At 38.7% G+C, this 12,335-nt stretch overlaps 1 protein-coding gene across 16 annotated transcripts in view; it reads left to right on the top strand.

Moving 5' to 3' along the window:
- Positions 1 to 12,335, top strand: part of PHF20L1 (PHD finger protein 20 like 1) — a 61,745-nt gene that overhangs the window by 38,189 nt on the left and 11,221 nt on the right. For all 16 annotated transcript variants that reach the window (XM_072851864.1, XM_072851855.1, XM_072851868.1 and 13 more), the window contains 4 exons: positions 1,323 to 1,427; positions 7,380 to 7,544; positions 7,933 to 8,114; positions 10,056 to 10,155. In XM_072851864.1, coding sequence (XP_072707965.1) covers positions 1,323 to 1,427; positions 7,380 to 7,544; positions 7,933 to 8,114; positions 10,056 to 10,155 — 552 coding nt within the window. The remainder of the gene's footprint in view (positions 1 to 1,322; positions 1,428 to 7,379; positions 7,545 to 7,932; positions 8,115 to 10,055; positions 10,156 to 12,335) is intronic.

Genomic DNA, 12,335 nt, shown 5'->3' with positions numbered 1-12,335 from the left:
CAGAGAGACATTGAGGTGCTGGAGCGTGTCCAGAGAAGGGCAACGAAGCTGGTGAAGGGTCTAGAGCAGAAGTCTGATGAGGAGCGGCTGAGGGAACTGGGGTTGTTTAGCCTGGAGGAAAGGAGGCTGAGGGGAGACCTTATCGCTCTCTACAACTGCCTGAAAGGAGGTTGTAGCGAGGTGGGGGTCGGTCTCTTCTCCCAGGTAAGAAGTGATAGGACAAGAGGAAATGGCCTCAAGTTGCACCAGGGCAGGTTTAGACTGGATATTAGGGAATTTTACTTCACTGAAAGGGTTGTCAAGCATTGGAACAGGCTGCCCAGGGAAGTGGTTGAGTCGCCATCCCTGGAAGTATTTAAAAGATGCGTAGATGTGGTGCTTAGGGACATGGTGTAGTGGTGGACTTGGCAGTGTTAGGTTGACGGTTGGACTTGATGATCTTAAAGGTCTTTTCCAACCTATACGATTCTGTGAATACATAAGTGATTCGGCCTTGTTTTTCCAGGAGGTAAAAGTTCTGTGTCTGTATTCCCTAAGAAGATAATAAGACTCCAATTTGTGTGCAGGAAACAATCCTTAAATACTGACTTTAAGGATTTATTTTCTGTAACAAGTCAATTTCCTCATTATTTATCTCCCTGCTGATTGCTTAGAAAATTATTATGGAGTGACAAGGTTGTGGGATATATTTTGTCTGGGGAAAATTAACAGCATAAATAAAATTTTCTGAGCCAAAGTATACCTCATGCATATACCAACAGTGCTTAGAAGTGAACTGCAGTGTAAGAAATGTATCCTAAATTTTAGTCAGAATCAGTTTTCTACGAGGATGTCGCTGTGTAGTAGAAAGTGCTGACAGCATCAGAAGCTTTGTGGTACTGAAATTTCCTACAAGTGACTTTCTGTAGGCCTAATATGTGTTTTTTAAGGCAATCCTATCTTTTTAGTTTGGAATTTAGCACTTCTGAGAGCTTTTTCTCTTGCCCAAACCTTTTTGTTATAAGATATAAGTAAAATAGATGTTATAAGCTATTAAATAATGTCACTTATCTTGTGTGCTTTGCTATGTCTTCTTGTGCGATATCATCTCATTTGGAAATACTTAAAATGGTAAAATGTTACTTGTTGAGTTTCCTTTGAACCATTCTACCAGTAATTAATGAGACACATGCCCAAGATATCCAGTAAATTAATGGAATCATTTTGACCTGACTAGGCAACTGGAATACTTGATTTTGAATGTCATGTTTAGGTTAGGCCAAATGAAGCAAGTAATTTGGAACGGTACTGCTGTTTTAAAATGGTTACTTTTTTTATTTCAGGTAAAAAGAAAGAAAAGGAAAAGGAGAAAAAAGAGAAAAAGGAGAAAGATCATAAATCCAAACAGAAAAAGAAGAAGAAAAAAAAGAAGAAATCTAAACAGCATGGTAAGTTCAATTTACATATTTTTTTACATGAGCAAAACCACTCTATTTCTGGCATTAGATATTAAAACTTGGTTCTAAACTATATGAATGTCAAATTTTAGAAATTGCAAAGAATAGGTTTTGGCCTTAAATGTTGAAAGGACAGTTAGGTCTATGACCTTATTTTTGTACTTATAGCCTGTCTCTACATGATAGACATAGATATTTCATAGATGTTTTTTCTTCCTTCAAAAGATATGCTCGCTCTTCTAATCTCTTCAAATTCTTCATTTTGAAACCTTATACACATCCTGCTTATTTTGCTTTGACATTAAAATTATTCTAGTATCTAGTCTGTTGCTAAATTTCAGTGGTTTACTGTATAAAATGCAGCCCCTCCTTAACAGTTAATCCTTAACAGCTGAGGTTGGCATCTCTGTTGCAACAACCTTGTCTGTTGTCTTGACAAATGGTGATTCCATTTGTCTTCATCTCACTTCCCTATTCTGATTCTTTGATCGTATCACTCATCTTTTTCTTTCCTCTGTTATTTCCATTCCTTAGAGGGACAAAAATACTTTGTATTTTAGATATGAGACTCTAGGTAGCTTGTGCTCTTTTAGCAGAACAAAAAACCCTTTCAGACCACTTTGTGCTTTTTTTCTCCTCGTTTGAGAAGTACTCCTGTAAAAGTGCGTTTTAATGTTTTGGCGCTATCCATTCTGTAACTCTCCTTGGCATGATTTCTGTGGCAAAACTGGACAATGTTTGGGTTTTCTTTTTTTAATAAAAAGATAACTATCCTGCTGACCAGTACAGTTTTCCTGTTCTTTGTATTTCTTCCCCTTTTCCACATTCTTTGGTTCTTTTCATCTCCCATAAAATCAGACTACAGGTTCCTTGTTTACCTTTTTTTGTATCCAGTGCAGTCTTAGTTGCAGCATTATGGCAATAAAAATAACAACATAGGCAAATGCAGACTCGTTTTGTCTTTTCTCCTTGCCAGAGACTGAACTTTATTTTTTGTGTACACTGCCTGCTTACTTCAAAACTGTTTCAGGACTTAAAATAATACTACTTATTTTTATCTTGCTGCTGGTTTTGTTTGGTTTTTTCCTTTTTTCTTTTTTTAGAACATCTTTATGTATTCAAAAATTTAAAAATGAGCACATAGACTGTCCTTTTTATGCCTATCAGATTGACTTTACTTTCGTGTACCTTGAGAGTGTACTTCACTAGATATCAGTTGTAGAACTTTTGATTAGAATTTGTTAAAATATGAGAAGGTCAAAATTTAAAACCTAGCAAACAGAATTTTCTAGAAATTTTTCCTCAAGGGCATGTGGAAAAACCCTATGCATTAAACGGAGCTTCTGACCACAGACTTTTAAAGATGCCTTGTGGTTCTCTAGAGTGATTATGTGTTTGTCCAAAATTTGTGCTATAACATGAAAATGCTCTGAAATAGTGCAGTGTTTGAATGTGTATTGCGCTAATGTAGGGTTCACATACTTCACTATCTTTATATTGGAGTAATACAATTTTAAACTGTAAACTTCAATTGCTTATTTTACCTAAAAATTATTGGGAGTTTTTTACTTGCACTGGGAAAGCGTCTAAGTATTTGTGAGAAGATATTGATAACTGCTAGGTATGCAAGAGCCAAAGAAAGGAAGAAAAACCCCAAGACCCTAAGCAGTCCTGGCTACTTCATCTGTGATTATTAAAACATGGCAGTGTGAGTTAATACTCTCCACAGGTTCCATTTTTAGGAAGATGTTCAAAACTAAGGTGCCATCGCCTTGTGTGCAGAAATATCCCCAGCAGCACACTCAATACAGTTTGATAAGAGTAAGAAAAATGTTTTATAGCTCTTCTGTCCTTTGAGTATACGGCAGACTGACTGTTGGTGTAAAAGTGTTTGAAAAAACTTGAAAAAAATAAGCAAAATGATGATTGAAGTAGTTGACAGAAGAGCTTTTGAGCAGAATTGTTTTAATAGGTAACAAGTTAAGCTACAAATTTGAAATACATTCAAAACTACAAATGTATATTTTGTAATGGGGAAAAGTTTACATGGTATTTCCCTGAGCCTTCTGTTTCATGTATTTCCAAAGAAAAAGATAAGTAGAGAAGTTATCTGTCATCTTTGGTGTTGAATCCTGGAATTTAGATGACGCATCAGAAAAGGCTGATGTGCACAATTTAGAAGGTTTGGGAGGAGTTGGTTGGACTGGTCATTCTCATCTGAGCATGTGATACTTTGCTGTTTGTGAAGCACTGTGCTTGAGATGAGGAAATCTAAGGCTTCGCACTGTCTGGGGTGCACTTGGTTCTCTGGTTCCTTACAGCTCCGACATGCGATGGGTTCTGCAAATCCTATTCATCCAGATTGATTCAAATAGAGTACCTCTTGCAAATTAACATCAGAGATGTGTTCTTGTGCCCAGTGTTGTTCTTTCATTTTATTTTGTTGAGGATGTAAGGTGGTTTGTTGTGGTGTTTGTTTTTGTGGTTTTTATTTTGTTCTTTTTATTCCTTTGGTCTTTTTGCGAACTTGTCTTGAAACTTAGAAGCTTGGCAGTGGTACCACAATTAGGTTCCAACTTCTAGGGGCCATATCCAATGCTTGTAAATATTAGGAGAAAACTATATACCTCCCAGTGCCCCAACAAATAGAAATCTTACATCCAGATGCAGAAAGCAGTGTGAGTAAAAACTTGAGCATTTTATTCTTTGCAAATTCACCTTGTGAAAATCTGTTTCTAGAAATCCAGAGGTATTCTGCCTGGATATTTTTTTCTTAGCTGGGAAAGAAAGAAAAATGCTTTGGCAGTTTCTGACTTCCTGAAAAAGCCCATTGAAAAATGATCTGTCAAAAGAAGCAGTCTTCTCTTTCTCCAGGACCGGCTCACTCTACTTTGAGAGGGCATGGGCAGAAATAAAAGGGTGTGAGGCATGCCCTTTGGAATCAAATCTTGGGGAAGAAGAGGGAGTGGGCACATTGTGTGCTCCAGATAAGTTTTGCTCAAGGCTTCAAAACAAACAAAAAAAACCCAACAAAAACTTTTCTTTGTGCTCTGAGTATATGCATGATTGAGTGTTCATATAAAACCCATGCAACACAAGGTAAGTAATTTCTGTTATTTATACTGTTCTGTTACAGTGAGGTTGATAGCAATACAACATGTAATAATCAACTACTCATTCAGTTGACTCCCCTACAGTGAATATACTTAGGAAATGTGGTAGATAATGTGTTTTTGACAGAAGGAGAAAGTAAACATGAACAGTGGCTTTATGGAAGGTATTTAGGACAGAAGTATTGTGGTATTGTGGCACCCATTGCAAGAAAACTGTACATACAGGTGGAAGCAGAAGCGCTTCCTACAGAAGGATGAAAGTGTAGAAATCTGATTACTCACATTCAAAGTAATAAGTTTTAAGAGGAGTAAATGGATAGCTACTCTTAATTACCATTTGACCAGCATAAGACAGATATGGACCTGCTCAAGCAGGTCCAGAGGAGGGACAGGAGGATGATCGGGGGCTGGAGCACCTGCCCTATGAGGGCAGGCTGAGAGGTTGTTTAGCCTAGAAAAGAGAAGGCTCTGGGAAGACCTTATAGCAGCCTTCCAGTACTTAAAGGGGGCCTACAGGAAGTATGGGGAGGGACTCTTTACAAGGGCATGTAGTGATAGGACAAGGGGTAATGGCTTTAAGCTACAAGAGAGTAGATTTAGATTAGATATAAGGAAGAAATTCTTCACTATGAGGGTGGTGAGACACTGGAACAGGTTGTCCAGAGAAGTTGTGGATGCCCCATCCCTGGAAGTGTTCAAGGCCAGGCTAGATGGGGCTTTGAGCCACCTGATCTAATGGAAGGTGTCCAGGCCCATGGCAGGGGGGTTTGAACGAGGTGATCTTTAAGATCCCTTCCAACCCAAACCATGCTATGATTTGTGATTCCATGACTTACCTGGGACAGTGTCTCCAGTTACAATGATTAAGGACAGGCTTTCAAATGTGTTCCTTGAGACTGTTGCAAATAGTATATGTTAGAGGAAAATATATCATCTGTTATCAATATAAATGTCAATACTCCTATATTACCAGTGGGCAGAAGCGCATAGTGCCTGTCTGTGCTTGTGTGCATGCTCTAACAGCCTCATCCTGCTCCCCTCTCTGGCTAAGCAGGATGGGGGGTCCACTGGTGAGAATATACAGGTGTATATATATGTACAGTGTGGATCCCTCCAGCAGCTGGGCTCAGACACTGTCTGCCCAGTAGCTGTCTCTGGATCCCAGTCTTCCCAGTTGCTGGCACCTGGAGATACGAGCCCCCCGGGCCACAGCCCCACTGCAGCACAGACTCTCTCACTCATATGTGCATGTTCCCAGAGTTGGCCAGGACTCTCCAGATCCCCATAGCCCCCCTGGCTCTCACCCTTAGAGAGGCACTCACACCCAAAGCTGGCCCTTGCAGACCTGCTCACCCCTTGCTCCCAGGCCACTTCACCTGCTCACCAGCTGGTCCAGCTTGTTGATCTCTGCTAACAATCAGACACTTGCTCCAGGTGCTGCAGCATGAACTCATGGGCCTCTGTGACTGGAGATCCCTTGCAAGGGGCTGGCACTTCAGTCACTCATCCAGTCTCTTCCAGGTGCTGGCACCACAGACACATGGGGCCTTTTGACCTGCAGTCTGACTCCATTTGCTGGCACTCAGATCCCTGTACACACACCTGCACACTGAATAGAGAGCCTCTTGCCTTGGTAAGAGTTAGAAATGGGGTTTAATAAGAATCACAGAATGGTTGAGGTTACACAGGACCTCTGGAGGTCATCTGGTCCAACCCCCCTGCCCAAGCAGGGCCACCTAGAGCCAGTTGCCCAGAACTATGTCCAGACAACTTTTGAGTATCTCCAAGGAGGAAGACTCCACCACCTCTGCCAGCACAGATAGGACGGACTGTGCTGATCAGACGCAGGGCATGGCCAGGCAAGTGTACTGATGAGCAAACTATTTATGCATGACTGGCTCTGTTTATGCCCTTATTCTTCTATTTTCCCCACACTTGTTCCTCTCCAAATCACTTAGGTCCATCCATTTTCCCCACCTTTAGTTCCTTCCCTAAACATTCCGTAATAAGTCTTGTGCAAATGATTTTCCCTATGTCCCATAGTGTGCCCCACCCTGGGCTGCAACCCCCCCTTAGTCCATAAGGTGATCCAGAGAGCTGCTCTTGGTAACACATCGTGATGGGTTCCATATCTGGATAATGAGGGTGATGGTGCTGAGGGTGATGGGACAGCCTTGGGAGGGGCCTGGGCAGGGTGTGTGTGTTGTTTGCCTGCTCATCATGCTCCTCTGGGCTTGTTCATACCCTCCTGGGATGTTCCCAGGCCCATCCCAGGAGCCATCGGCCCATCAATGGCTGATGGCTCCTGGGATGGGCCTGGGAGCATCCCAGGAGGGTTTTCTTTGGGCTCCCTGTGCTCCCTCTGCAGGTGTGCAGACAAGCTTGTGTCACTTAACCTGACAGGATGGTCTGCACTTCTAGGTAGCAATGTTGGTAGTGCTACAAACAGACCTAAGGCAAAAAGAGAGAGCTACCAGCAGCATCTCTAAGGCTAGCAGATGGTACAGGATGAATTGTGGAAAAAGAAGACGGTATAATGTTTTAGGAAAAATAATTCCTCTGTACATTCAGAGGTGGGGGGGAGTTAAATGGGTAATGCTTGTCTTAGCTATTAAACTTCATTATGTTTCTTACTGGAACTTTTAAAATAAAATATGTTATGAAGAGCTTTTGCTATTTCGTATTTACAGTTTCATCATCCTAATATCTCAATGTTGATATTCTTTACTTCTGAACATAATGTTGCAGTATACTTAATTTTTTTTTTTACATTTGTCATAAACTTTTCTTTAGTTTTGTAACAGCGACTTACTTTCTTTTAATTTTTCAGATTATTCGGATTATGAAGATAGTTCTGTTGAATTCTTGGACAGGTGCTCCTCTCCATTAACACGGTCCTCGGGGAGCTCTCTGACTTTGCGCAGCATGTTCTCAGAGAAGAATACATCATACCAGTATCCGAGAGCTATCTTGTCTGTTGACCTTAGTGGAGAAAGTAGGTTGGCTGAACAACAACTTTCAGTTTGTAGGTTTAATTCTTTAAGAAGGAGAATTTTAAAGGAAATAATTTGGTTTGTGTTTGGGATTGTAGCTATAAATGTGGTGACCATTTTATAGTTCATCTATTTAAATCAAAATGCTTACACTCCTCAAGCTGTTCTGCATTGTACATGCTTTGGTTAAGTGTTGCTGCTCTGCTTCTGAGGAGATCACATTAAAGGCATTTTGCAGAATTTGTCAAGAAATCTAATATACTAGCAGCATGTTTGAGAACAATTTTTTGCTACATGCAGGTTAAGATTTTTAACTGCCAAAACCCCCTATATTTCTGTGAAATATTGCATCTCTGCACACACAATTTGACATGGATTTATTTTTACTAGACCTTTCAGATGTGGAGTTCTTGGATGATTCCTCTACAGAGAGTTTGTTACTTAGTGGTGATGAATACAATCAGGACTTTGATTCAACTAATTTTGAAGAGTCTCAGGATGAAGATGATGCTCTCAATGAAATTGTTAGATGCATTTGTGAACTGGATGAAGAAAATGGCTTTATGATTCAGGTAAAGAAATTCGGGGGGGGGGGGGGGGGATATATATTTTCCATGTGAATTTCTTGCTAGTGAAGGTGCCCTTTTGATGTGTTGGAGACCGAAGTTATGTAGAGAGCTGTAAACAGAAGTGAACAGTAACAAAATATTTCTGTGTTCTGCAGTTGGCGTGACTCTGGTATATGCAGAACTATTGCTCTAGGGTGGGGTTTCTCTTAACAAATCAATATGTAGAACAGGTTTGTAAGGAAAGGTAACCTTTTTCTTTATAGCCAGTTGATAAATTTGGAATAAAGAATCCTTTCCCGCACACAAATCATCACTTCTGTCCACAGACCGTCCCGATTATACCAGCCCTTCTGGTTTGTCCCTTGTGCTTTGCAGTACCAATTGTAGAAACCACTCTGCTCACTGTAAATGTACCTCAGCTGTATCCAAGATCTCTGCTATACAGATGTTAATATTGTCAGTAACTGTGATGTGTGTGTGATGTGCGTGCTTCCTCTTAAGAATAGCCATTCTCAAACTAGAAATCACTAGCTGGTTTTAGAAACTGCTAAGAATTTAAATCTCACTTGGTATAGAAAAAAGGGAAGAAGAGTATACAGTGTCTGCATTGCATTCAGGTGCTGATGGATTGCAACTACTGCTGATTTATTTGTACTCCAATGAGGGGAGCATTTCCCATCTAGTAATGAATAATTTAAAGTCTTTGTCTCAAGGAATTAATAATATAGTGATTAGATCAGATACAAGCAACAGTGAGGAAGAACTCAGTTGTCAGTAACTTTAAAAAAGCCACAAACTTCCTGTGTCTTTTTTTCCCCACTCAAAAAACAGGTTTGTGTTCAACTATTAATATGGTACAGTTTCTGTTGAAAATATGAAGCCTTTTTAGTAGAGATTTGAAGGAAGCAAGTATGGCTGTCCTGTGTTAGTGGACTTAAAGTCTTTGGAAATGATAGAGAGACCTGAAAATGAAGGACACAAAGGCTGTTTCTGGTAACAAGTTACTGAAATGCTGTGCTGCGTTGGAGGAACTAAGCAGGAGTTCAGCTGTGGTGGTAATGTTGAAAAATGGACTGGTGTAGAAAACTTTGGAGAGAGGAGAGGAAATTGTAGCCATAGTGGTACGACAAGAGGAAAGGTGACTTCAGTGTTTCAAATAGGTTGATGCTCAAAAGCATGTCAAAGCAAAGAGGAGATACTTTCTGTAGATATTTAGAACACAGCAGATATTTAGAACACAGGCAAATGCTGAGTTGAGAAAGGGAAAGGTATTTTTAAGTGGTAGTTTCGTGCCCATTTCTAAAGTCCAATGATGGCTTGATTTTTTTTCCTCTTCATGCCTTGCCTCACTGAGAGCAACCAGTTTGCTGTCCCTAGGCCCTCATGTCTTACCACTTCTATTTTGCTCTCCTATTTTCTTGTTTCTCCTCTTTCATTTTCTCTTCATTTTCTTTTTCTTTTAGATTTTCCATTGGTGCGATATTAAAAACACATCTTTCTAGCGCACTGGAGAGATGCTTTGTAAATATAAATAATTAAACTGAAGAGTTTTCTACTTTTCACTGTTATGCTGTAATGTATTACATTATCTTTCTACTTTACTGTAATATTATACTCCTGTCTTATGTTTCACTACTAAATATTTAGGTGCTAAAATATTGAATGTTGTAATAAAATATTATTAAATATTACATCTTCAATTTATTTTTTTTTTCCCAGTCTGGAATTTGTGGTTGAGGTAACTTTCAGAACTAGAGCTCTTTTTTAGCTTCATCTTTTTGCCTACCCAAACACAAATTGCCCAACTAAAATAATCTTACTCAAACCAACTATTTAAGTTAAACTGCTGTTCTCTGCATTTTGACGATACAAGAAATAGCTTCTGGTTTTTTAATCTACTTATCTCAGTTTTAGTTTTTGCCTTTTTTTTTTTTCTGATGTCAGTGTGAAGAGTGCTTGTGTTGGCAGCACAGTGTATGCATGGGACTGTTGGAGGACAGCATTCCAGAGCAGTACATCTGTTACATCTGCAGAGATCCACCAGGTACGGGTAAACCATCTTTATCTGCAGCTGTCTGCTTGGATTTTTAAGCAGAGATGTTATGCATTGCTTAAATTGTTAAAGCTTTGTCTGTTTTGTGTTACCTGTTATACTTCTTCAGGGCAAGTGATTCTAAGTTTGGCTCTGAGCAGAAACTTACTTTTCTGTTAGTAACATCTTGTTCAGCTGTGCTAAATCTTATTCATGATCTTAATTACCATTGCTTTAGTTGTTGAAACTTAATTCCCCCAAAACCTTAGCACTTTTTCACTTAGCACTGAAAAGTCTTTCTAAACAAATCATTCTTGTTCAGCGATCTGTTTTGCCTATACTTGGAATCACATCTGCTCTTTTAAATATTTTTTTTTTTTTTTAGAGAAAAAGGACTCATTACCACTCAATGCACTCAAATATACACAGTGCACTCAAATGTGCTGTGGAAGTCATTTCATAATAATTGCCATTTTATAGTGTTTGCGTTTGTCCAGAATTGTGTAAAGGTGTGGAACTGAATATGTAAAATATGAAAAAATCTAGCACTTTTAATGGTAAACAACAGTGCACAAACAGCACAACTTGAACTTAAGATTGTTAGGATAAGTTTGAAATGGTAAGAATTAGGAAAAGTCTATTTACTTTTAAACTGAATACATCTGATTAGGAAGATATTGATTTTAAAAATGATTCTGTCCATAAACCCATTTTTCTTAGCAGTTATTTGGACAAAAACTATATGATTTGGAAGAAAGTTTTTAGTATTTTTTCCTGACAATTGATACAAACACACATCTATGACTTCTGGCAAAATATCCAACAGTCCAGCTGTTTCAAAGGGCAATGAGACTACACCCCCAAATTTACTTTCATTCTGAATTTAAGAAATGAAATCTGAAAACTGTTTGCAGAGGTCTAAAATAGCACAGTTTTTATTAGTTATTTTTGAGAAGAAAATTTAGGGAAATAGAGCTGGAAAGGTGTGACTTTTTCCATTTGCACCAATCTGAATCTAAACTGATGGTATAGAGTCTTGTTTGATAGTTCTGTGTGGTGTACTCTTTGAGCAGTCAAGCTTTTTCTTATTAAAACCAACTAATTTGTCTTGTGTTCTTTCCCTGCACTGTACTAGGTACTTCGTTATCCCCTGCTATGCAGAGACTGTGTCCCTAATTTTTATCTTCTCTCCCTTCCTAACCATTACTTCTTTTCTTTCTATGTCAGGAGAAAAAGGTCATTCACAATGTCAGTATTTTAAAGTGTATTGGGATAATGGGCAGAAAGGAGATAGACAGGGTATTCTCCTGAAAGGTATGAAGGGCTTCCATCAACCCATTCTTTGTTCTGTATATGATGATAGTCTGATATGAAATTGAGTGTAAGATATTGCAGTCTTAGTCAGTCTGTTTGTCTGGGTTCCTCATTGTAAACAATAATATTGGAATAATTAGCATTATACATTTCTAGTTTTGGGGTTTTTTGGGTTGTTTTTGTTTTTGTTTTTTAAACAGTTGTTAAGTTACTATAGAAGCGTTAGCTAAATACTCATTCATGCCTGTTGGATTAAGATTGTAGATGATGCCATAGCATGGGAGACCTAAGGCCCACTTACATCGTTATCCTGTCTAGTAGTGCCTAGTAAAAGGCACCTCAAAGGACAGTGTAAGAACTCTGCTGTCAGATAGCTTTGAAATGTCTGCTTTTCATGAAGCCTTCTCCTGGCTTCTAATAAATAGGTACTGACTTCAGTATTGAAGCAAAATATTTGTCTTAGAAACAAACCAGGTGTTTTGGATATGTCCATATAAAATCCACTCTCTAACATTTCTCTTGGTAACTTAGGTTTTCTTTTTTTGTTTTTAAAGTAAGCTGCAGTAGTTAGATAAACAAAATGCCAATGTAAACTTTTTTTTTGCAGTTAGATTGATAATAGCACAGTTCTTAATGTCCTGTACTCTGATTGCAAAGGTTATTAGACTTTAATTTCAAATGCCATTTGGAGAGGTCTTGAGATTTCAGGTTTAGTTTTGTTTTTGTAAGTGTTAAGAGTTTCCTCTTAATCTATTTTAATATATCAATAGCAAGACTTTGAATCATTCCTTCATGGATGTTAGGAGTCATTTAGGAGAGTACAGCATATAATTATAGCACTCTAGTTTTAAATACAATTCTGCTGTGGCTTTAGATGG

Source organism: Ciconia boyciana, chromosome 2, assembly GCF_034638445.1.
Source record: "Ciconia boyciana chromosome 2, ASM3463844v1, whole genome shotgun sequence".
NCBI classification, from domain to species: Eukaryota; Metazoa; Chordata; class Aves; order Ciconiiformes; family Ciconiidae; genus Ciconia; species Ciconia boyciana.
This window is presented reverse-complemented; position numbering and strand designations above follow the sequence as displayed.